We start from the raw sequence: 27,388 nt of genomic DNA on the forward strand, positions 1-27,388 counted from the left end.
GATAAGACAGAGACAGATCAATGAAAGTAACAAACTTGCTCTAGCCTATACGAGAAGACATAGAGCACTGTAAACACTAGGTCCTGCCAGCAAAGGCATGGATAAATAGACACAAAATTAGAATTACAACTACCAGTTGTTGCCGTGTTAGTTCGTTACACAATCGCAGCAGTAACGTCATGAATGACCACACCTTAACAAACAATAGTCAATCAGGATATAGTAGATCACCTTCTGCCTCGGCGATATTAGGACATTCGAGGACAAAGGAGTCTTCCAGACCACATGATGGTCTGACACCGTGCCAGAATGTTGGCCGATAGTCTACAAGAGGTGGTGGTACACCATTTCCAATCGTTGGATTATGTGCCAAAAGCCTGGATTAAATTCTAAACCTCTCTACAGTGCTCATATGCAGTGAAAGCATATGACGCTGCTGATTGTGATACGTCCGTCGCATGGAGACGTTAAGACTTTAGTGGAGTAGACTACGTGCCGACACCGAGTTTCGCCCTCTCCATACCTCATAAGTTCCGGATCACCTGAAGCATTCGGTTACCGCATGCAATTTGATTTCCTTTGTTATAAATATTGTGTTTGTTTAATATTATACAGAAACATATGCCCCCCAGCGTGCTGGCTTCTTACCCGACCCCCTATGGACGGTAGAATAACACCTGTCGTAAGGGGAGCAAGGGTTGGCGACCACGGGACTCTTAGCTGAGCACTAGCATTGTTTCCTTTTACTGTAGTAGCCGTCGTTGACGGCAGAATGCTATATCATGTGGCAAGTTCCTACTTTCCGTCAATATTCAGGCAGGCTGTTATTCTTGGGACGGAGATGACTGGTAGTAGTAGAGACAAATGTTACTCATGATTAGGTTTATTGTAGGCTTTCACATTTAGTTTTCTTCCAACTGTGAAATTAGCGCGTCTTTCTTGTCTTATTCTTCAAGCGATCGTTCCCTCATTTCCTTGGACCGACGACCACACGGCTTTTCACCTGAACACAATCATGACAAAAACCATGGCCAGTTAACACCGCTCGACGTTGATATGAACTTAGCAACAACAGTCTAAATCGTCACAGTCGGTACGTAAAACTGTGTAAGACATAAATGATCGAAAATTGTATTTTCTATAACTTTTGTTATCTAGTATTTTTCGATAGGACCAATAACATAGGTATTTAAAATATTACATTGTTGGCACCTGCTCCTAAACTACCATTTCATCTAGTGAGAATAAAATTATTTATATCCTAAACTATACTGCTTTATTCCCCGGCTTTACATACCGATTTTCATTAAATTCTGTCTGCCCATTTTATCGTGGTTCGGCGTTGATATGGACTTAGCAACGACAAAAGAAATTCATCAATATCTCTGTTATCACAACCGGTACAGCAAAAATTTATCAGGAATGTAATTCTTTATAACTCTTTAATTATGTATAACTATCGATATGACCACTAATAGCATAAATATTTGAAAATTAAATTTTAGATCTTTCCGTAAACTACCATTTCACTCAATGCGAATAAAATTATTTACAGCCGAGATTGTAGTGCCTCATTCCCCGAATTTACAAACCGATTTTCATTAAATTCTCTTCAGCTATGTTCTCGTAATGCGCGTGCATACATACATACATACATACATACATACATACATACATACATACATACATACATACATGCATGCATACAGACAGACAGACAGACAGACAGACAGACAGACAGACAGACAGACAGACAGACAGACAGACAGACAGACAGATAGATAGACAGATAGACAGTCAGACAGAGATGATGAAAAATTAAAAAGTGCACAGTCTTGTTACTGCGGACACGACCGATACAGAAATACCATCCTTTTCTTTAATTCTGAGCGATGTAAAGTCATAAGTCTTATTTTAAATAGGCCTACACAAGCTGTTTTCTAACGAAATTCCACACACTGTGACAGCGCATTGTCGTTCCGAAACCGTTCGTTGAACTCCGCGTAGCCGACTGAGAGACTAGCTCGTCTGCTTACGTTCACTCACGCACGATTGACGCACTCCGACCTCACACAGTTGTTCTCTTTACATACAGCCGCGGAAGATTCTTGTAGTTTCTACTTCCAGATCACCGTAGGGCTCCTCTTTACTCCAGCTTTCTCAACCAGCTTCCTTATCGCGAGCGGTGCTGCAGGCCCAGAGGATTGTTGTTTCTGGCCGTCCCCCGCCCTTTAGGCCTTCACTGACACAGTGTGTGTCAACTGGGCAAACATCCTCCATTAACGCTGATGGGAGGAATCTGCCCCTTCAGAAAATTAAGGTATCGGTAAAGAAGAGAGAAGGGCCTCGCAAAGCGAATACCGTCGGCGTCAGAGGAGAACAAGACTTGAATAGGGGAGGGCAGACAGAGTCAATGCCAGACTCAGCTAGGGAAATCATGGCCGCCTACCCAGACCAGCAGCGGATACCGTAGATGTGTTTTGAAACCTCTGAGCGGTTAACAACAAAAAACAATCAAACAATCAATCAATCAATAATGATCTGCATTTAGGGCAGTCGCCCAGGTGGCAGATTCCCTATCTGTTGCTTTCCTAGCCTTTTCCGAAATGATTTCAAAGAAATTGGAAATGTATTGAACATCTCCCTTGGTAAGTTATTCCAATCCCTAACTCCCCTTCCTATAAACGAATATTTGCCCCAGTTTGTCCACTTGAATTCCAACTTTATCTTCATATTGTGATCTTTCCTACTTTTATAAACGCCATTCAAACTTATTCGTCTACTAATGTCATTCCACGCCATCTCTCCGCTGACAGCTCGGAACATACCACTTAGTCGAGCAGCTCTTCTTCTTTCTCTCAATTCTTCCCAACCCAAACATTGCAACATTTTTGTAACGCTACTCTTTTGTCGGAAATCACCCAGAACAAATCGAGCTGCTTTTCTTTGGATTTTTTCCAGTTCTTGAATCAGGTAATCCTGGTGAGGGTCCCATACACTGGAACCATACTCTAGTTCGGGTCTTACCAGAGACTTATATGCCCTCTCCTTTACATCCTTACTACAACCCCTAAACACCCTCATAACCATGTGCAGAGATCGGTACCCTTTACTTACAATCCCATTTATGTGATTACCCCAATGACGATCTTTCCTTATATTAACACCTAGATACTTACAATGATCCCCAAAAGGAACTTTCACCCCATCAACGCAGTAATTAAAAATGAGAGGACTTTTCCTATTTGTGAAACTCACAACCTGACTTTTAACCCCGTTTATCAACATACCATTGCCTGCTGTCCATCTCACAACATTTTCGAGGTCACGTTGCAGTTGCTCACAATCTTGAAACTTATTTATCACTCTATAGAGAATAACATCATCCGCAAAAAGCCTTACCTCCGATTCCACTCCTTTACTCATATCATTGATATATATAAGAAAACATAAAGGTCCGATAACACTGCCCTGAGGAACTCCCCTCTCAACTATTACAGGGTCAGACAAAACTTCACCTACTCTAACTCTCTGAGATCTATTTCCTAGAAATATAGCAACTCATTCAGTCACTCTTTTGTCAAGACTAATTACACTCATTTTTGCCAGTAGTCTCCAATGATCCACCCTATCAAATGTCTTAGACAGGTCAATCGCAATACACTCCATTTGACCTCCTGAATCCAAGATAGCTGCTATATCTTGCTGGAATCCTACAAGTTGAACTTCAGTGGAATAACCTTTCCTAAAACCGAATTGCCTTCTAAGGAACCAGTTATTAATTTCACAAACATGTCTAATATAATCAGAAAAAATGCTTTCCCAAAGCTTACATGCAACGCACGTCAAACTTACTGGCCTGTAATTTTCAGCTTTATGTCTATCACTCTTTCCTTTATACACAGGACTATTATAGCAACTCGCCATTCATTTGGTATAGCTCCTTCAACTAAACAATAATCAAATAAGTACTGTACGGTACTTCAGATATGGTACTATATCCCAACCCATTGTCTTTAGTATATCCCCAGAAATCTGATCAATTCCAGCCGCTTTTCTAGTTTTCAACTTTTGTATCTTATTGTAAATGTCATTGTTATCATATGTAAATTTTATTACTTCTTTGGCCTTAGTCTCCTCCTCTATCTCGACATTATCCTTGAAACCAACAATCTTTACATACTGCTGACTGAATACTTCTGCCTTTTGAAGATCTTCACATACACACTCCCCTTGTTCATTAATTATTCCTGGAATGTCCTTCTTGGAACCTGTTTCTGCCTAAAAATACCTATACATACCCTTCCATTTTTCACTAAAATTTGTATGACTGCCAATTATGCTTGCCATCATGTTATCCTTAGCTGCCTTCTTTGCTAGATTCAATTTTCTAGTAAGTTCCTTCAATTTCTCCTTACTTCCACAGCCATTTCTAACTCTATTTCTTTCCAGTCCGCACCTCCTTCTTAGTCTCTTTATTTCTCTATTATAATAAGGTGGGTCTTTACCATTCCTTACCACCCTTAAAGGTACAAACTTGTTTTCGCATTCCTCAACAATTTCTTTAAACCCATCCCAGAGTCTGTTTACATTTTTATTTACCGTTTTCCACCGATCATAGTTACTTTTTAGAAACTGCCTCATGCCTGCTTTATCAGCCATATGGTACTGCCTAACAGTCCTACTTTTAAGACCTTCCTTTCTATCACATTTATTTTTAACTACCACAAAAACAGCTTCATGATCACTAATACCAAATATTACTTCAGTTTTCCTATAGAGCTCATCTTTTTTTATCAGCACCACATCCAGGATATTTTTCCCTCTGGTTGGTTCCATCACTTTCTGAATCAGCTGCCCTTCCCATGTTAACTTATTTGCCATTTGTTGGTCATGCTTCCTGTCGTTCGCATTTCCTTCCCAATTTACATCTGGCAAATTCAGATCTCCCGCTACAATCACACTTCTTCCCATGTCGTTTCCCACATAGCTGACTATCCTATCAAATAATTCCGAATCCGCGTCAGTGCTACCCTTTCCCGATCTGTACACTCCAAATATATCAAGTTGCCTATTATCTTTAGAAATGAGCCTTACACCTAGAATTTCATGTGTCTCATCATTAACTTTTTCGTAGCTTACAAATTCTTCTTTCACCAGAATGAACACTCCCCCTCCCACCATTCCTATCCTATCTCTACGATTCACACTCCAGTGCCGTGAGAAAATTTCTGCATCCATTATATCATTTCTCAGCCATGATTCAACTCCTATTACAATATGGAAAATTTAACTAAATTTAGAACATTTTGAAAACAGGCATGAATCATGATAAAACAAGGTGAAATAAACGGGATGTGGACAGGATCCTTCCAGGTTATGGATCGAAGTATTTTCGTGAACGCATGTTCAATAAAGAGTAATTCACTTAACCTGTTCTAAAATGTACATAACCTTCGCAACAAATAGAATAATCAGTAAATAAGACTTTCGCACGATGCGCGAAAACTAGACCTGTACATTGCAAAACACGTGCGCATTGGCACTGAATAGGAAAACCTAGCTTCATGTTTGACATCACTGTCGCAGACATTCCATTACCAAATGTTTACATAACAAATATAAGGGAAAACACAACTACTTTCAGTTAGTGTTAAGTTAATGTAGCACATGGAAACAACATTAACTTGGCATTCGGCTGAGCAGCTTCATTCTCTCTTACGAACATCGGACCTTACACAGTTCTTTCTCTACCTGTTTCAGGACTTTGTGATAGGGCTGTCCATTCTATCACGTGGCTCGCTGGACGAGAAACTACGCTGGACATTTTCGCTTTACGACATCAATGGCGACGGCTGTATCACTCGAGAAGAGATGACGGATATCGTCACTGCCATTTACGACCTCATGGGGAAGTTCACCGACCCATGTGTGGACGATGCTACGGTGCGGGAGAAGGTGGACCGGATCTTCCAGGTAGCTTTTCTTCCTTTCCCATTCAGTAGGATACATACATACATACATACATACATACATACATACATACATACGGATGACAGTTGGTACTACAATAGTTGCAGCTATTCTGTTACAATCAATACGGAAGAGACGCCTCTGTAAAACGTCTACAATAAATAAATAAATAAATAAATAAATAAATAAATAAACAAATAAATAAATAAATAAATAATCGAAAAAAGCAAAGTAAAGTCATCCCCGTTCAGGCCATGAAGGCCCTTGGAGTGGTGGAAGGTAAACGCTTCCACTATCCCTAACCTTGGCACTTGATGGGGTAGAGTGTTTAGCTCTACGCTCGGTCACCTTTGCCCCCAGGAATTAACCTGGTACTCATTTTTGGTGTAGGCTGAGTGAACCTCAGGACCATAAAATCAATCATCAATCACCTGCATTTAGGGCTGTCGCCCATGCAGCAGATTCCCTATCAATAGTTTACCTAAATTTTCCTTCAGTGTTTTCAAAGAACTTCGACATTTATCAAACATTTCCCTTGACAATTTATTGCAATCCCTTAACTCGTCGTCTATAAACTAATACACTCACCGGCAAAAAAGACTCAAACACTACACGACTACAGAATTTCATGTTAGTCAATTCGAAACCTTGTATAAATTAAATATTATGAAATTACAACAACACGTACCATACGGTACGTTAATTAGCCCATTCGAGAAGTTTCAGCGCAATAATTGATAAGCATTACTGCGCCTTTCCTGCGTCCAGGTTGGGTCGCAAAAGAAATCCAGGCCAGCTTACTCTCAGGGTTCGACGATTATTATATATTTTTAACGTGAATTCCGAGAATTCATTGATAAACGCATTACTTGCCAGTAGTAACGAAGGACGCCTCCATCCTACGAATCATTGCCTACCGCAGAATATGATTTATGTTACACCTTAACTCTAAATTTTTCTAAAATGCTTAACCAAACTGATGAATAGCACATCCAATATATCTTAACCATAATCGTTTATTCAAATTTTAGAGTTGAATAGAAAAAATGAAATTAATAAAAATTATCTCACATTGAATTCATTGAGTCTCCTTCAATAGAGTAAATATGAATGTTGATAATTAATATGTTAATTATATATAATAAAAATTATTAAGATTCGAAATGAACTTATATATCACTTACATATCATCAATCAAATTAAGAAAATATACATAAATCAAAATTAAAGTATCTTGAAATAGGTACAAATCCACTTGGAAGGTCAAGGATAATGTTAAGTTGTTTTGTCTTTATCGGTGTCATAATTCATGTTTCTTCTTCTGGTAACTTAGGATGAGAATTACGCTTTATATTTGTTTTCGGATTATCAAAGTATGTATGTGCGTCGGGAAAAAGATAAGTATATCTTGTTAGAAGAACATGTGCTAATATTCACCTTAACTTCTAACATTATTCATCAATATATCCTTTATGAAATTAACCTTCGATTCAATTTAAGCATATATATAACTAATTAAAGATATTTTCGCATGAGTGTCTGAATTTTAACATATTACCTTGTGTTATTTATTTAAATATGCAAAGGATATCTTTTATGAAGATTCTAGAAATCATCTATCCTTCTGGAATTATTTATATAAAAATATAACAATGCCTATCCATGCGATTTGATGTATGCCATGCTTATCATTCAAGAAAATATAACTTTATGGCAGAGATAATACTGTAGGTTAAAATTTATCAAATTACTAATCAACACTTCCTAAAAAGGATTCATTGTGATGATCTATTCATGCTATAACACATTATAACTACCACAATATCGTAGGATATGGATTATCTGTCAGTGAAATATCACCACATTACGAACATAAATGATCCTGGATTGCGTCAAATATCATCATCTTTCTCTTCATAAACCATCATTTCCTTCCTTTATCAACGTAGCAACATATATTCTATCCTTCATTATACTCATATAACATTACTTCACTTTCATCATATCTCTTCCATCTCTTTCCGATATTTCTCGTATATAACTCATCTTCACGCTTAGAATCATTTCATTCCCAATTATTCACTTCATTGATTCAATATATGTATAATTTTTTGCTATTTTTGCTTTATTTCCCACCGACACAGAGAGGTCTTATGGCGACAATGGGATAGGAAAGGCTTAGGAATGGGAAGGAAGCGGGCGTGGCCTTAATTAAGGTACATCCCCAGCATTTTCCTGGTGTGAAAATGGGAAACCACGGAAAACCATCTTCAGGGCTGCCGACAGTGGTGTTCGAACCCACTATCTCCCAGATGCAAGCTCACAGCTACGCACTCCTAACCGCACGGCCAACTCGCCCGGTATGTCTGTTCTCAACATGTCTTCGGTTTATTCTCATATCCATATATATAACCCTACTCTGACTTCCTATGGCAATATCTAACCTTCATATTCCAAAATATCAATCATCACTTCACATATAACCTTAAATGATCTACCACTCTGCACTTCACATCCTTCTACTCAATTAAACCCACAACCCCGCCGAATCTCCTGGCCAGAGATAAGGCGTTACTTTCTAGGTGGCCCGCCCCTTCCCCTCAAGGAGGGGAATTAAAACTTTCCACGATGATGATGATGATGATGATGCACTTCATATTTCACATGGTATAACTTTCCAATATTCTTTGGTTTCATTGCAATGGCATTAACATATTATTCACTTCACACTAGGATTGGTCTTATCTTTAGGATGACTACCTATCTCCATGTATGTCGACGCAAATGTAAAACTATATCGCGAGAATCTAACATAATTGAATCATTTTGAAGATATAAACGATCTAACATCTACTCACAAACAATTAATATGGCTACTTTGGAATTTATAAAACACTCATTTACCTTATTTTAATGAAAAAGATTGGATTATGTCTGTATCGTCATCCGCGGTTCTGGTTTGACGTTCACATTCCGCCGCTGGTCATCGAGATGTGGTCCTTCGTCGCCGTCATCTCAGCTTGACCTCATCCAGGCAATCTCCCCATAGTCTTCTTACAACTTCAATAGGGGTATAAAGAAGTTAGTTATGGCATTACGTTGAATTCAAAGCCTTCTAACACAACAATTTCAACAGTAGTCCTTTTAGCTCGAGTTTTATATGTATATATCGTATAGCCTATTAATTGTTTTTAAGGTTATGCAGAATTCCTTTTCTTCTTATTGAATCAAAGCCCAGTCATCGTCGTAATGAACTCCAATATATCTATTGCCTTCATAATATTCTTCTTATTTCGCAGATTATATTACTGCTATTATATTTATATACTTTTCAGTTAGTTTTAATGCCGTGAATTCCTGATTCTCTGATGATCTTCTAATTTATGAAGTTATAATTGCGTGTCCAGACTTCTGGAATTAATACGTCCGCTCTCTAAGATGGTTTGTTCATTTAATATTTTGCAATAATACTGTCTTTAACAATAATTCTAAATCTTGTTTTGTCTCAGCCACTGCCATGTTGATTTTTACTATTCTGACCTCGCGCTATATCGTATCTCCTTGATATTTATTACCGACTTCATGCGTTAAATTTGTTATCGGCAATTTCGACCATATTAACTCCACTATAACATATTCTCAGGACAGTTGTGACAATTACAACACCAATACTGCCGTCTCACGCCTCTTGACAAGAATAACCACAAACAGCTGTCTTAAGGTTTATTGCTGCGAATTCTCGTCCCGCTTATTTTTGTAGACATTACGGCTTGTCTACAACAGCTAGTCTCGTTTCTAAGTCGGGTCATAATGATTTTTTCACCTGAAAACGCAACAAGGGTCGTAGCATTAGTGGAGGATGGGCGCAGTATACGCCATGTAACAGATGTTACAGGCAGTCTTGTTCTAACGTGTAGAGAATTGTTAAAAGGTAGAGAGAGGACAATATACACAGCAGGAGGCCCGGTTGTGGCCATAGGAGAAGCGCTACTGATCGCCATGATCGCTTTCTCGTAATGCAAGTTCTTCGTGATCAACACACAACAGCTGTGGGGGCCAGATATCGTTTGCAGCAAGTACGGGTCAGGAGAAATTATAGAAAAGGCGAATAAGTTTAAGTATCTTGGAAGAATAGTGTGTGAATACCTTCACTCTATAACAGGCATAAAAGCTCGAATTGCCTTAGCCAAGGAAAGCTTCAACAAGAAGAAGAAACTGATTTGTGGCCCGCTAGAGACAGATCTGAGGAAAAGACTTCCAAGGTGTTACGTATGGAGTATAGCTCTATATGGCGCTTAAACATGGACGTCAAGGAAGGTGGGACAGAGAAGAATAGAGGCATTTCAGATGTGGATTTGGAGAAGAATTGGAGGAGTAAGCTGGGAAGATAAAATATCAAACGAGGAAGTTCTGAAAAGAGTGGGAGAAGTGAGGAACATCCTGACCGTAACCAAAAAAGCAAGAAAAATTGGATAGGGTGTAATCTAAGACATAATACTTTACTACGACTAGCAATGGAAGGGATGATAAAAGGAAAACGGGGAAGGGGAAGGAGACGATATCAGTTATTAGACAACATTAGAAAAAGAAAGGTTATGCAGAAGTAAAGAAAAGGGCACAAGATCGAGAGATATGGAGGTCACAGCTATGATTAGACTTGCCGGATAGCAGAACAATCTATGATGATGAAGTACGGGCTACGAACATTACCGAAAGGACAGTAAGGAGGATGTTGTAGGAAGCGGATTCGAAGTCCAAGAGGCCCGCCACAGGACCTCTGCTTACACGTGAACACCGCGCCTCTCTGATGTACAGTAATTCGCCAACGCTCATCGAAACTAGACTGTGGAACACTGGAGCTCAGTGCTGTTCGCGGATGAATTCAGATTCTGTTTGAGGGCACGGGATGGAATGGAGAAGGTCCGGGGAACGTTATTCACCCTGAATTTTCTCCGCAAGTGGAGGCTCTGTGATGGTTTCAGCTGGGATTACCAGGGATGCGCGCACGGAGCTTGTATTCGTCGAGAATGGAAGTCTGACAGTACACCGGTATATCGAGATTTTAGTGGATCACGTGGAGCATTTTATTGGCGAGAACTTTATCCTAATGCATGACAATGCTCGTCCGCACGTTGCTGTTTGTGTACGTGAGTACCTGGATGAGCGCATGGTGTGGCCTGCTCGTAGTGGTGGTGGTGATCATTGTTTTAAGAGGAAGTATAACTAGACAACCATCCTCTATTCCTAACCTAAACTCGATAGAGCATGTCTGGGATATGCTAGGAGTCGTTCCCCTGACACACTGGCTCACTTCGGCTGCGCTCTAGGTAGAATGAGTGCTCATACCACAAGAGAACATTCGAGGTTGCATCCTGAGCATGCCTGTAACTGCGGCTAGAGGTGGTAATACCCATTACCGAGGCAATGTAAAACAAGTGAACAAATGGACTGCATACGAAACTGTCCCACTTCGTGTTGTTGGACTGTAATGATAGTCACGATTTATCATTTATTGCGCTGAAACATCTCAAATGGGCTAATTAACTTACGATACATAGCCATATTCTTGAAATGTCATAATATAATATTTTTACCATGTTTCAAATGGACTTACATTAAATTTTATCTGAAATACGTAGTGTTTTGCTTTTTTGACCGGTGAGTATATTTGCCCCAACTTGTCCTCTTGAACTCCAACTTTCTCTTCATATTATGAACTTTAACTACTTTTAAGCTCCACTTACGATTGCCATTGCACGCCAACTCTCCACTGACTGCTCGGAACATACCACTTAGTCGAACAGCTCGTCTCCTTACTCCCAACTCTTCCCATCCCGAAGTTTGCAACATTTTGATAACACTACTCCTTTGCCGGGAATCGTGCTGCTCTCCTTGGGATCTTCTCTACTTCTCGTCCTGGTTAGGGCCCCATACACCTGATAGAGGTCTTTCGCCCTCTCCTTTACACACCACAACCCCTAATACTTCCACTAGCATTATGTAAAACCACTATGTAGCAACGTTGCAAAGGCAGATGGTCCCCACCCTTTCTCCAGGTACAACCATTTAGTTGTATTTCAAAACAATAATGAATGATTGTTAATCTGCATCAATCAATATTGCTTAAGAAGTAAATCAACAAAACAAATACATCCAATGTAATTAAATACTTTAAATACGAGTGGGTGGTTGCAGAGTAAGCCCCGTGGTCCGAGAGCTCTGCACTCCGACTGACCAACCGAGCAGAAGAGGGGTGGCCTCTATACTCGGGAGGCTGAGAGGGGTTTGCCCCTATGGTTTTCCGTGGTTTTCCATTCTCCTGCACTAAGGCGAATGCCGGGACAGTTCCTAGGGTAGACCACGGCCACCAACTTCCTCAGCTTCATTACACATCACCACCACAAATCTCCTGACCTTCACCGTTCAGGGGGCCCCTTCAGGGACGGAATGAAAGCGTTTTAGTAGTACTAATGTTTTAAATATTCCGTATTCTTCTTGCCCGATGTCCTTATGGCGATGACATCTGTAATTGTATTTTGTTATTACACACGTATAAGAAATTCCTTACGAATACGTGCACAGCAAACAGAGATTTTTATGGAACAATTTTCAGTTTGAAAGGAGAAACTACTTCGTAGTAAGTTCATGAAACATTACACGAGTATCGCCAGTTATGACACATTACATTTTCAATTCACATAATGGTATTTCTTGTAAGACATCTTTACAGTTGTTGCGAAATCTGTCGTTATTTAACCGAAATAAGTCGTTTTAGCTCTTTGAAATGGCCATTGGCGCAAGGATCTGAAAATGCTGATTTACTCCCGGCTACCCCAAACAATCGACCTTGTTAGTCTTAATTCCCTTTTGCATGGATGTCATCAACTTGAAGATCCACTCTCTCAGGAAGTTGAACAGCTTGGTTAAAGAAATGCGTAGGTCTATTCTCATTTTCTAAAGAAGGAGATACTTCAAACCAAGCGGATAATTTTCTCAAATATGGAGGTCACAAAAAATGGCAAAATATTACTTAATCTCTTTTCATAGCACTTCCCACACTGCGTGTAAATTAAAAATGTACTAATAAGAGTATTTTGATATAACAATGGTTCTTCAATGTTTCCATTCTGTGCAGCCTCACTGGATGAATGTTCAGCTTACTGGCCTTCGGTTCAGAGGGTCCTGGATTCCATTCCATCCAGGTGGAGATTTTTAACAGCGCATGATTACTTTCTCTGGCTTGCGGACTGTGTATTTGGAATACACACAACACAACACTAATCACCACGGAGACACGCGATTGTGAATACATCCCACCATGTAGGGTTGTGTCAAGAAGGACAACCGACCGTGAAACTGGAGCAAATCCATATCAATTGCCGACCCTGAGGATTAGGCGAGAAAGAAGACCGCCTGATCTTATTCTAAACTAAGCTCCCCCTCCCTTGTATCCTGGGCGTTCTTTCCTTCTTAAGTTGTTTACTATTTATAGTGTAGGAAATAGGAAAGTCATCTCAGGCATTTCAGTAGAGTTTGGTGATGTTTGTGAGCCTTTCCTGATGTTTGGGCAATGTAATAGACGTTCCTCATCCATAACACTATGCAGCAAATTTTAAGGTCACAAAAAAATTTCGAAAATTAGGCGTTCTTTATGTATTTCGACCTCCTGAATTCGAAAATGATACTGCAAACATCGTATCACGCACGGTTTTTGCACAAATAACATAAATTTGTAATTGATGGTAATACAATTTAATGGTAGTATGGGGTTTTAGTGTTTATTATAATAGACATGAAAACACCATACGAAGCTCAGAAGCTGTTCAGCACTTGCGCTCCTAGTGGCACGTTGCTAATGACGCTGCCTTTCCGTCACTGTGTTGTGTTTGTGGAAGGAAGTATGTGTTACTCTTAGTGCATAATGTCAACCCGAGGTTGTGTAAACTCTCCTAACAGTTTTTGTTATATATGTGGTGAACTTGTGCTGAAAAGGACCGAAGAAACATTACTACTTTCGTGAGAAAGGTCTACCATGCCTGTTTCGGAGTGAAACTCGGTGACATCGATAAACCATGGGCTCCACACGTCGTGTGCATTGTGTGTGTAGAAGATTTACGACGGTGGGTGGCATCCTTACGGTCTGGCGAGAGCAACAGGATCATACCGACGACTGCTACTTCTGCTCTTGTAAGGTAACTGGTTTCAACAAGAAAAACAAGAAGACTATTGAGTATCTGAACAACATTCGCTCAGGTATTCGTCCTATTCCACATGGCCCGCATTACCTATACCACAGCCTCCGCAGACATTAGATAAGGATGACAGTGATGACATGGATGCCGTGCAGGAGACGGATGGTACTGACTTTGAAGTAGACACAGATGTGGCCCCTCTTCTGTTCACTCAGCCAGATCTAAATGATTTAGTCCGTGATCTGGGACTGTCAAAGGATAAAGCAGAGCTCCTAGGGTTAAGACTGCGTGAAAGACATTTCTTAACACCATAAACGTCCGTTACATTTTATAGAAAAAGGGACTTGATATTCACGCAACATTTTTTCTCAAAATGACGTGTTAGTGTACTGCAGTGATGGGTCAGTTCAACATTCCGTACGAACCCGGTGACTGGAGACTGTTCATTGATTCATCTAAAAGAAGCCTGAAGGGAGTTCTGCTGCACAATGGTAACATACATGCCTCAATACCTGTCGGCTGTTCTGCGCACCTGAAGAAAACATACGACAACATGAAGGTGCTTCTTACTACCATTCATTATGAGAATCACAATTGGATGGTGTGTGGCAATTTGAAGGTGTGGGGTATGCTTCTAGGACAACAGACCGGATATACCAAGTTTCCTTGTTTCATCTGTGAATGGGACAGTCGTGCTCGTGACAAACATTGGGAGCAAAAACAGTGGCCCTGAAGGTTGCAATTGGTTCCAGGGGACAAAAATATCAAGTGTGACCCTCTAGTGGAAAGAGACAGAATACTCTTGCCGCCTCTGCACCTCAAACTGGGCATAATGAAGCAGTTTGTCAAAGCATGACCTAGGTGTGGCAACTGTTTCAAATATCAATATCTATGTAACAAGTTCCCCAACCTGTCAGATGCTAAGCGGAAGGAGGGTGTGTACAATGGTCCCGATATTCGGAAAGTAATTATAGATGAAGATTTCCTTAATTCAATGAATGCCGTGGAGCGAGAAGTCTGGAATGCCTTTAAGTGTGTGGTTCAAAACTTCCTGGGAAACAATCGCAGACCAGAGTATGTCGACATAGTGTGGAACATGCTGACGAAGTTGAAAATGCTGGTATGCTCAATGAGTTTGAATTTACATGTTTTACATTCTCACCTTGACTTTTTCCCTGTAAGTGAGGAACAGGGTGAAACGTTCCATCAGGATATAAAGAACATGGAACGACGATACCAGGGAACTTGGGATGGTCGGATGATGGGCGACTACTGCTGGACGCTTCACCGTGAGCACACACAAATGCCCCATAAGAGGAAAAGCAGGGGCCACGCCATGACAACTAAGAAAGCACGGAATGAATTCCGCTAGTGCATGTTTTTACCACATTCTCTGTATGCATTTGTTCACTGTGTGCATATTTCAATATGTTGTTGGTTTAAACTTGTATTCTAGTTCAGCATGATTCGTGTGCCGTACTAATTCAGTATGTGATTATTAACAAAGTATACGCTTTGTGCCAAAACTGTGGGTGATACGATATTTTCAGTGTCATTTTTGAATTCAGGAGGCAGAAATACATTAAGTACCGGTACACCCACTTTTGTGAAAAATGTTGTTTCCCTGTTGCATAGTGTAATTTAACGTACTGGGAAATGCCTCATGTGCAGAAAGGTTGTCGCGTGATGTTGTAGACTTTTCTGATATTCTTCCATGTTAACATAGATATGTTTTTTGACTGGTGTCCATTTCAAATTAGCGTAGATAATTCTGCGAGGAAAGAAAAGCTACACCGGTTTAACCAGGCAACCACTGTTCGTCATTTTCTTCCTCGCATAATTACCATGTGCCAGAACACTGCCTTCAATCAATGAATACTGATATGCATTTAGGGCAGTCATCCAGGTGGCAGATTCCCTATCTGTTTTTTTCCTAGCATTTTCTTAAATGATTTCAAAGAAATTGGAAATTAATTGAACATTTCCCTTGAAAGTTATTCCAACCCCTAACTCCCCTTTTATAAATAAATATTTGCCCCAATTTCTTCCCTTGAATTCCAACTTTATCTTCATATTGTGATCTTTCCTACTTTTAAAGACGCCACACAAACGTATTCATCTACTAATGTCATTCCACGCCATCTCCCCGCTGACAGCTCAGAACATACCACTTAGTCGAGTAGCTCGTCTTCTTCCTCCTAGTTCTTCCCGGCCCAAACATTGCAACATATTTGTAACGCTACTCTTTTGTCGGAAATCACCCAGAACAAATCGAGCTGCTTTATTTTGGATTCTTTCCAGTTCTTGAATCAAGTAATCCTGGTGAGGGTCCCATACACTGGAACAATACTCTAGATGGGGTCTTACCAGAGACTTACATGCCCTCTCCTTTGCATCCTTACTACAACCACTAAACACCCTCATAACCATGTGCAGAGATATGTACCCTTTATTTACAATCTCATTTATGTGATTACCCCAATGAAGATCTTTCCTTATATTAACACCTAGATACTTACAATGATCCCCAAAAGGAACTTTCACCCCATCAACGCAGTAATTAAAACTGAGAGGACTTTTCCTATTTGTGAAACTCACAACCTGACTTTTAAACCCGTTTATCAACATACCATTGCCTGATGTCCATCTCACAACATTATCGAGGTACGTTGCAGTTGCTCACAATCTTGTAACTTATTTATTACTCTATACAGAATAACATCATCTGCACAAATCATTACTTCTGATTTACTCATATCATATATATATGAAAACATAAAGATCCAATAATACTGCCCTGAGGAATTCCCCTCTTTATTATTACAGGGTCAGACAAAACTTCACCTACTCTAACTCTCTGAGATCTATTTTCTAGAAATATAGCAACCCATTCAGTCACTCTTTTGTCTAGTCCAATTGCACTCATTTTTGCCAGTAGTCTCCAATGATCCACCCTATCAAATGTCTTAGACAGGTCAATCGCAATACACTCCATTTGACCTCCTGAATCCAAGATAGCTGCTATATCTTGCTGGAATCCTACAAGTTGAGCTTCAGTGGAATAACCTTTCCTAAAACCGAACTGCCTTCTAAGGAACCAGTTATTAATTTCACAAACATGTCTAATATAATCAGAAAAAATGCTTTCCAAAAGCTTACATGCAACGCACGTCAAACTTACTGGCCTGTAATTTTCAGCTTTATGTCTGTCACTCTTTCCTTTATACACAGGACTATTATAGCAACTCGCCATTCATCTGGTATAGCTCCTCCGACCAAACAATAATCAAATAAGTACTTCAGATATGGTACTATATCCCAACCCATTGTCTTTAGTATATCCCCAGAAATCTGATCAATTCCAGCCGCTTTTCTAGTTTTCAACTTTTGTATCTTATTGTAAATGCCATTGTTATCATATGTAAATTTTATTACTTCTTTGGCCTTAGTCTCCTCCTCTATCTGGACCTTATCCTTGTAACCAACAATCTTTACATACTGCTGATTGAATACTTCTGCCTTTTGAAGATCTTCACATACACACTCCCCTTGTTCATTAATTATTCCTGGAATGTCCTTCTTGGAACCTGTTTCTGCCTTAAAGTACCTATACATACCCTTCCATTTTTCACTAAAATTCGTATGACTGCCAATTATGCTTGCCATCATGTTATCCTTAGCTGCCTTCTTTGATAGATTCAATTTCCTAGTATGTTCCTTCAATTTCTCCTTACTTCCACAGCCATTTCTAACTCTATTTCTTTCCTATCTGCACCTCCTTCTTAGTCTCTTTATTTCTCTATTATAATAAGGAGAGTCTTTACCATTTCTTACCTCCCTTAAAGGTACAAACCTGTTTTCGGATTCCTCAACAATTTCTTTAAACCCATCCCAGAATCTGTTTACATTTTTATTTACCGTTTTCCACCGATCATAGTTACTTTTTTAAACAGCATCATGCCTGCTTTATCAGCCATATGGTACTGCCTAATAGTCCAACTTTTAAGACCTTCCTTTCTAACACATTCATTTTTAACTACGACAAAAACAGCTTCATGATCACTAATGTCATCTATTACTTCGGTTTCTCTATAGAGCTCATCTGGTTTTACCAGGATATTTTTCCCTCTAGTTGGTTCCATCACTTTCTGAATCAGCTGTCCTTTCCATATTAACTTATTTGCCATTTGTTGGTCATATTTCCTGTCGTTCGCATTTGCTTCCCAATTGACATTTGGTAAATTGAGATCCCCCGCTACAATCACATTCCTTTCCATGTCATTTCCCACATAGCTGATTATCTTATCCAATAATTCCGAATCCGTGTCAGTGTTACCCTTTCTTGGTCTGTACACTCCAAAGACATCAAGTTGCCTATTATCTTTAGAAATGAGCCTTACACCTAGAATTTCATGTTTCTCGTCTTTAACTTTGTCTTAGCTTACAAATTCTTTTTTCACCAGAATGAATACTCCCCCTCCCACCATTCCTATCCTATCTCTACGATACACTCTCCAGTTCCGTGAGAAAATTTCTGCATCCATTATATCATTTCTCAGCCATAATTCAACTCCTATTACAATATCTGGTATATATATATATTAAATTACTTACTTGTATTCCTTTCTTTACAATACTTCTACAGTTCAACACTAACATTTTTATGTCATCCCTACTTGACTTCCTAATCTCTGTACCCTTATCACCGCTCTCTAGACAACCCCGATTCCCTGAGTGTACCTCCCTCTTACCCTTCCAAACAAATTTCCTAACTTATACGTACCACTGCGGTTTAAGCGAAGGCCATCTGAGCGCAGATCCCTATCTCCTACCCACCCATTAGGATCTAGAAATTTCACTCCCAGTTTCCGACATACTCACTCCATAGTCTCATTTAAATCCCCAATCACCCTCCAGTCAGTATCTCTCCTACACAGAATTCCACTGATAACGATCTCCGCTTCCTTAAACTTCAGCCGTGCTGCATTTACCAGATCCCACACATCCCCAACTATGTTGGTACTTATCAGCTCGCCTTACGTTGTTGGTACCAACGTGAAACACTACCACCTTCTCCTTCCCCTCCTCCCTCTCTTCTACTTTCCTCCACATCTGCCTCAACCCAATTCCTGGATAACACTCTACCCTGGTTCCCTTTCCTCCACACACTTTCCCCACATGTCTAACGATGGAATACCCCATGACCAAAGCCTCAACACTACCCACCTCATTTGATCCGCTCCCCTCCTGGTCAGCCGCATCTTTCCTGATAGCTGCAGAAGTTACTTCCTCCTCCCTTTTCTCCTTCCCATGACCCTGTTCCACCTGTCTTTTCCTATCCTCTACTCTATATTTCCCTTTCCTACCTTTTCCTTTCCTGCTACTTTTACACATCTCAGAAACAGTTCCCTATTCCTCATCTTCCCTCTGCGTTGCTCTACCTGGAATGGCTTTTTTCGATTTCGCACAGACACCTGTCCTGAATTCTGATCCTGAATAGAGCCCTTAGCCTGCAATCTCCTTCCCCTTAGAACATTAGACCACCTGTCTTCTACAACTCCCCCCTTTCCTTCCTCTCCCTCTTGCACACCTACTGCAACCTGTACATTGTTCGAGGGAGGCCTATCTTCTTTCCTGTCTTCTGTGAGAATCCTAATTATCTCCCTCAAACTCTCCAACTCCTCCCTCAACTCCTCAATGCCTCGCCACACCCACAGTCCCTACACTTGCACGCCTTAGCCATTCTTTACGGGGGCAAAAATCAAAATAAAAGGAAAAATAAAATAACTTATGTGGAAAAAAGTGAACGGAGGAATATATTGTCTGGGACAGTACTCAAAAATCACACGACAATAAGGTAAGTAATATACGACTACACTACAATACTATTTAGTCGAAATGTATTTTTATCCTACAACATCCTAACAGGATAAAAACTGCTGTTAATTACTGAATGCCGAAAGGAATACACAAGAATTACACAAGTCGAAACTGCAATTAAGCCTATCCTAATTATAACAACAGAATTTTAGTAAGAGAGTTTTTACGGATACCTCTACTATATCGGTACTACACAAATATTTAACAATAATATAATAAGCACGCTAAATTCTAATAAGATATTACTCGTATACTACTGTACAGTACACTACAATAAGTTTAAACTACGTTCAGCCTTTTCCTAATTACAATACCGGTACCGTACGTCACTATTAAGCACAAACAGAAATGAAAATTGCAAGTTTGAAATTTGCAAGAACTACTGTACTCAAAGATTACGAACAAAGGTAAATGCTTAGACAGGTTATTATTAGTACTATGCTCTAATATGCCTTTGCTGGCTAGATGTAGTGTTTACAGTGCGCTATGGCTTCTAGTATGGGCTAGATTAAAATTGTTACTTTCATTGACCTGTCTTAGTCTCTTCCTTGGCTTTGACAATATGAAAGTGGCTAAGGTATGAGTGATGCTAGTAATGCTATTCGTTATGCAGCCAGTCCCTGCTATAAATGGTGTGAAAATGTCGCTCATAGGGTCGGTTGGTGCAGGCATTTCAGTGGGCTTGGCAGACTGATGTGCAATAGCAATTTCTGGCTCGGTGAGTAAAGCAACGGAAAACTACCTCACTCCTCATTTCCCTAGTACGCCTCTTCAGTGACACCTAGGCCATCTATGACAGCTAATGGTGAACCTGTTGAGGATCCAACCAGCCTTTGGACTGAATACCCAACATACACAACATGCTCTAATATATTCACATGAATGATACACACGAATATAGCAGGCAAGATACGGTACTATCTCAATATACTGTATATACACTACAATTCTCAGCTGAAATGTGGTTATATGTTTTTTTTGTTTTTGTTTTTTTTACCGCTGGTGGATTACTATTATTTTCCCTACTACACGGGACGGAGAATAAAAGTGTCCTTAAATGCTGAAAAATAAGAGGTTGTCTACAATAATTTCTGTCAAAACTACGCCGGGGGCTTGAACTGCAATATTATTGGGATATAGGAATTTGATTATTAATTTTTACTCGATGAATAAACGAAGGTGGAAAGTACAAAGTATGCAGGGAACTGAGACTACAAATTATCGGAATATAGTAATCAGTTGGTTTTGTATTTATTTTTACGCAACTACCATGTGCGTGTAGCAACAATCGTCAACAATTCTAATAGATCGAATCGCCTTCTATTATACAGTAGGTACAAATGGCGCCACTGTCTTTGACTGGCGTTAGCAAAGCTCCTTACACACGGTAACTGAAGGCAGCAAGCGTATCTTGGAAATATTTATGGCCATAAAACTGTGTGCTAAATCAACGACCATCTTGTTAAGTGGGGCTGTCATGTATTGCATCAGCTGCCATATTGTTGAACGACCATCTTGTTAAGTGGCGCTGTCTTGTGCAGCATCAGCTGCCATATTGTTGGACGTACCCACATCTTGTTAAGTGGGGTTGTCATGTGCTGCATCAGCTGCCACATTGTTGAACGACCATCTTGTTAAGTGGGGCTGTCTTGTGCAGCATCAGCTGCCATATTGTTGGACGTACCCACATCTTGTTAAGTGGGGTTGTCATGTGCTGCATCAGCTGCCATATTGTTGAACGACCATCTTGTTAAGTGGGGCTGTCTTGTGCAGCATCAGCTGCCATATTGTTGGACGTACCCACATCTTGTTAAGTGGGGCTGTCATGTATTGCATCAGCTGCCATATTGTTGAACGACCATCTTGTTAAGTGGGGCTGTCTTGTGCAGCATCAGCTGTCATATTGTTGGACGTACCCACATCTTGTTAAGTGGGGCTGTCATGTATTGCATCAGCTGCCATATTGTTGAACGACCATCTTGTTAAGTGGGGCTGTCTTGTGCAGCATCAGCTGCCATATTGTTGAACGACCATCTTGTTAAGTGGGGCTGTCTTGTGCAGCATCAGCTGCCATATTGTTGGACGTACCCACATCTTGTTAAGTGGGGCTGTCATGTATTGCATCAGCTGCCATATTGTTGAACGACCATCTTGTTAAGTGGGGCTGTCTTGTGCAGCATCAGCTGCCATATTGTTGGACGTACCCACATCTTGTTAAGTGGGGTTGTCATGTGCTGCATCAGCTGCCATATTGTTGAACGACCATCTTGTTAAGTGGGGCTGTCTTGTGCAGCATCAGCTGTCATATTGTTGGACGTACCCACATCTTGTTAAGTGGGGCTGTCATGTATTGCATCAGCTGCCATATTGTTGAACGACCATCTTGTTAAGTGGGGCTGTCTTGTGCAGCATCAGCTGCCATATTGTTGGACGTACCCACATCTTGTTAAGTGGGGTTGTCATGTGCTGCATCAGCTGCCATATTGTTGAACGACCATCTTGTTAAGTGGGGCTGTCTTGTGCAGCACCAGCTGCCATATTGTTGAACGTAGACCATGATACTACATATTTATCCCCTGTAGGTGGAGTGAACGGATGCTTTATCTATACTCCTGCATGTCGTAAGAGGCTACTAAGAGGTAAACAACCAAACTATCTGTATTCACTCCCTCGTCTTCTAAGCCGACGAATGTATCCATGATTATGTGCTTTTCCGTATAGCGGAGAAAATTACATACCCGTATGCAGTATATTGCCTTTGTGTTGGGGCTTTCCCTTTATGTGTGCTGGGGTTCTGATCCTTTGTGTTGGGGCTTTTCCTGTATGTGTGCTGGGTTCTGATCCTTTGTGTTGGGGCTTTTCCTGTATGTGTGCTGGTGTTCCGACCCTTTGTGTTGGGTCTTTCCCTGTATGTGTGGTGATGTTCTGATCCTTTGTTTTGGGTCTTTCCCTGTATGTGTGGTGATGTTCTGATCCCTTGTGCTGGAGCTTTCCCTGTATGTGTGCTGGTGTTCTGATCCCTTGTGCTGGAGCTTTCCCTGTATGTGTGCTGGTGTTCTGATCCCTTGTGCTGGGGCTTTCCCTGTATGTGTGCTGGTGTTCTGATCCCTTGTGCTGGGGCTTTCCCTGTATGTGTGGTGATGTTCTGATCCTTTGTTTTGGGGCTTTCCCTGTATGTATGGTGGTGTTCCGATCCTTTGTGTTGGGTCTTTCTCTGCATGTGTGCTGGTGTTCCGATCCCTTGTGTTGGGTCTTTCTCTGTATGTGTGGTGATGTTCTGATCCTTTGTTTTTGGGCTTTCCCTGTATGTATGGTGGTGTTCCGATCCCTTGTGTTGGGGCTTTCTCTGTATGTGTGGTGATGTTCTGATCCTTTGTTTTTGGGCTTTCCCTGTATGTATGGTGGTGTTCCGATCCTTTGTGTTGGGTCTTTCTCTGTATGTGTGCTGGTGTTCCGATCCCTTGTGTTGGGTCTTTCCCTGTATGTGTGGTGATGTTCTGATCCTTTGTTTTTGGGCTTTCCCTGTATGTATGGTGGTGTTCCGATCCTTTGTGTTGGGCTTTCTCTGTATGTGTGCTGGTGTTCCGATCCCTTGTGTTGGGTCTTTCCCTGTATGTGTGGTGATGTTCTGATCCTTTGTTTTTGGGCTTTCCCTGTATGTGTGCTGGTGTTCCGATCCCTTGTGTTGGGTCTTTCTCTGTATGTGTGGTGATGTTCTGATCCTTTGTTTTGAGGCTTTCCCTGTATGTGTGCTGGTGTTCTGATCCTTTGCAATGTGGAGAAAAGCTAGAGAAGGGCCACGAAGGGTGGACAAATTAACGATTCCCCAAACTTAATACCATCGGGGTCGGAAGAGGACAAGAGTTGACCAAGAGAGATCAGATAGAACAGAACTCAGCTACGGGGCCCGTCGTCACAAACCACAATCGTCGAGTTGAGAGCTCCTGGGTTCCACATACACGGCAGGCAGGGACTACTGTGGATATGAACCCCCATACACTATAGGGGGGAATTAGTCTGACTGCACAAACACTTGCTATCCTGCGATGTCTCGCGCCGCTAACGCCGGACTTACTGAATCTTTCCTCTGTTTTCTTTCCTTGAAAAACTCCCAGTACATACTAGAACATTACTGGCATGGTTTCGAAGGCAGGCGCACTTTATTTTGTACCGGTATAACATATGTTTCGTTTTATGTTAAGGTGCTGATAAATTATGAACCAATTACACTAAAATAAACTGTAGTAATAATTTATGAAGAATATACACTGAAGACAGTTACTGCACTACATAAATCGATGATGATGATGATGATGATGATGACGATGATGATGATGATGATGATGATGATGATGATGCTTGTTGGTTAAAGGGGCCTAACATCTACATAAATCATGCGCTAAATGTCACATGCTGACTACTGTATTGCATTATAAGTGAAATAATTCACAGGAATGACTCAGTAAAAATAAATATTCACGAATTGTGTGTTTTATAGAGTGTGAAGACCAAGAGTGCTGGAGCAGAGCGCAGTCCCGTCAAGGCATAGGCTATGCTCACTCTTGCTATAGAGTGTGAAGACCAACACGCAGTGGGTGCGACCAGTGCTGGAGCAGAGCGCAGTCCCGTCGAGGCATAGGCTATGCTCACTCTTGCTATAGAGTGTGAAGACTAACACGCAGTGGGTGCGACCAGTGCTCGAGCAGAGCGCAGTCCCGTCGAGGCATAGGCTATGCTCACTCTTGCTATAGAGTGTGAAGTCCAACACGCAGTGGGTGCGACCAGTGCTCGAGCAGAGCGCAGTCCCGTTAAGGCATAGGCTATGCTCACTCTTGTTATAGAGTGTGAAGTCCAACACGCAGTGGGTGCGACCAGTGCTCGAGCAGAGCGCAGTCCCGTCGAGGCATAGGCTATGCTCACTCTTGCTATAGAGTGTGAAGTCCAACACGCAGTGGGTGCGACCAGTGCTCGAGCAGAGCGCAGTCCCGTCGAGGCATAGGCTATGCTCACTCTTGTTATAGAGTGTGAAGACCAACACGCAGTGGGTGCGACCAGTGCTCGAGCAGAGCGCAGTCCCGTCGAGGCATAGGCTATGCTCACTCTTGCTATAGAGTGTGAAGTCCAACACGCAGTGGGTGCGACCAGTGCTCGAGCAGAGCGCAGTCCCGTCGAGGCATAGGCTATGCTCACTCTTGCTATAGAGTGTGAAGTCCAACACGCAGTGGGTGCGACCAGTGCTCGAGCAGAGCGCAGTCCCGTTAAGGCATAGGCTATGCTCACTCTTGTTATAGAGTGTGAAGTCCAACACGCAGTGGGTGCGACCAGTGCTCGAGCAGAGCGCAGTACCGTTAAGGCATAGGCTATGCTCACTCTTGCTATAGAGTGTGAAGTCCAACACGCAGTGGGTGCGACCAGTGCTCGAGCAGAGCGCAGTCCCGTCGAGGCATAGGCTATGCTCACTCTTGCTATAGAGTGTGAAGTCCAACACGCAGTGGGTGCGACCAGTGCTCGAGCAGAGCGCAGTCCCGTTAAGGCATAGGCTATGCTCACTCTTGCTATAGAGTGTGAAGTCCAACACGCAGTGGGTGCGACCAGTGCTCGAGCAGAGCGCAGTCCCGTCGAGGCATAGGCTATGCTCACTCTTGCTATAGGCATTATTTTAAACTTCTGCTTATTAATATGGCGATGAAATTCTAGATGTGACATATCACATCCTGGCCGCTCTAGAAACTTCCAGGAGTCACGACACCTCCTGCCGGTCCTTCCCATATGGTGTAACCACAGAAAGTGTTTCAACACCACGGAGCTGTCAGCCCAACGAACAAGACTTTTGCGTTCGAGTTCTTTGCCATGCCGTACGTCCCTCGAGTCTATCTCTTCATATTTTAATGTGAAGACAGAATGAGATAGTCTCTTGGAGCTCTCCCTGTAGAATCGTATCTGCACAATGTAGGTCCGAAAGTAAGATTGTCAAAGCATAACTGAAACGGCAAATGTGACATGACTACCAGGCAACTGATCGAGCATTGATATTATTGGAGCAGCACACTTTGTAAAGTGTTACGCACACTCAGTATTACCATGACAGCTCTTTCCTTGGTAAATATAGGCTAAAAATTTATGAGATGGTCTGAGAAAGTGTTCGAACACCTGACCTTATACCCAAAGCTGATAGGATTTCCTTGGATGAATTGCTTGCAGTTGTGCCTGCCGTAATACTCCGCCATGCATTATTCAAAATATATATCCTGCTACTGTCAGAAGAAATATAGGCCTTTAGCTGCTTCCAGTTACGTGTGCCACGCTCCTCACTTTCATCTATCCTATCCGAACTATCTTGGTCAATTCTCGTTCTTTTCCGACCCCGAAGACATTATGTACCGAGGCCTAGGGAGTGTTCCACTTTGACGCCCTTGGTGGACCTTGTGTTTCTTTGTCCGATACCTTCATTTTCCTATGTTTAGTGTTAATAGACGATGGTTACAATAATCACCACTAAACATGGACTGGTCTGGTTGTTGTTGCAGAAGATGGACCAAAACCGCGATGGCGTCGTCACCTTGGAGGAGTTCCTGGACACTTGCACGCGGGACGAGGACATCTCGCGCTCCATGGCCGTCTTCGACTCGGCCTTCTGACGTTCGCCTGTGGGCGCTCGCCGCCCGGCGTCTTGGACGTGAAATACAAGAGTTTGACTACTAATTTTGGGTTAAAGGCAGATATAATACGCTGGCTTTAATTTACAGAGTGAACTTCAAAGACAAGTCGAACTTCATTAGCCCAGAATTAAAAATACATATCTACAGTATACACGTGGTGGAATGATACTTGCCAAGGTCGAAGAAACTTGATTGTTTCACGGACCGACGTAGGGAGTGTTTCCCCTCATTTACCGCATGTTCAAGACTCTGAGATAAATGTTTCGTACAGGCTGATAAAGTCATCCCTGAAATTATTCATATTTACCATCCATTCATCGAATAGAATGTCGAACACGTAGTGCAGTGGCATGTCAAAAAGGTACATCTGGTTTCTGTAATATTCCTTTATCCATCCCAAGCTCATTAAATCAGTATAAAACTACAGTATAGCATAGGGAAGTGAACCATTGCCCGCGCTGGCGAACATTGACCTGTCTCAGTCTCAACCTTCTCTTTGACGATGTGAAAGTGACTGAGGTACTAACTTATACAGCCAATTTCCGTATTGAATGATGTATAAATATTACTCTTAGAATCGGTTGGTGCGAGCATTTCAATGAGCTTGACAAACTGATAATAAGAAGATGTACAATATTATAGGGAAGGATCCACCTTTCAATACTCCGTAGCAAATTCTGGCTC

At 41.4% G+C, this 27,388-nt stretch overlaps 1 protein-coding gene across 1 annotated transcript in view; it reads left to right on the forward strand.

Moving 5' to 3' along the window:
* Positions 1-26,683, forward strand: part of LOC136879393 (Kv channel-interacting protein 4-like) — a 91,931-nt gene extending 65,248 nt beyond the window's left edge. Inside the window, exons 4-5 of the mRNA XM_067153208.2 lie at positions 5,764-5,976; positions 26,573-26,683. Coding sequence (XP_067009309.2) covers positions 5,764-5,976; positions 26,573-26,683 — 324 coding nt within the window. The remainder of the gene's footprint in view (positions 1-5,763; positions 5,977-26,572) is intronic.
* Positions 26,684-27,388: the final 705 nt, after the last annotated feature.

Source organism: Anabrus simplex, chromosome 8 (assembly GCF_040414725.1).
Source record: "Anabrus simplex isolate iqAnaSimp1 chromosome 8, ASM4041472v1, whole genome shotgun sequence".
In the NCBI taxonomy this organism is placed as follows: Eukaryota; Metazoa; Arthropoda; class Insecta; order Orthoptera; family Tettigoniidae; genus Anabrus; species Anabrus simplex.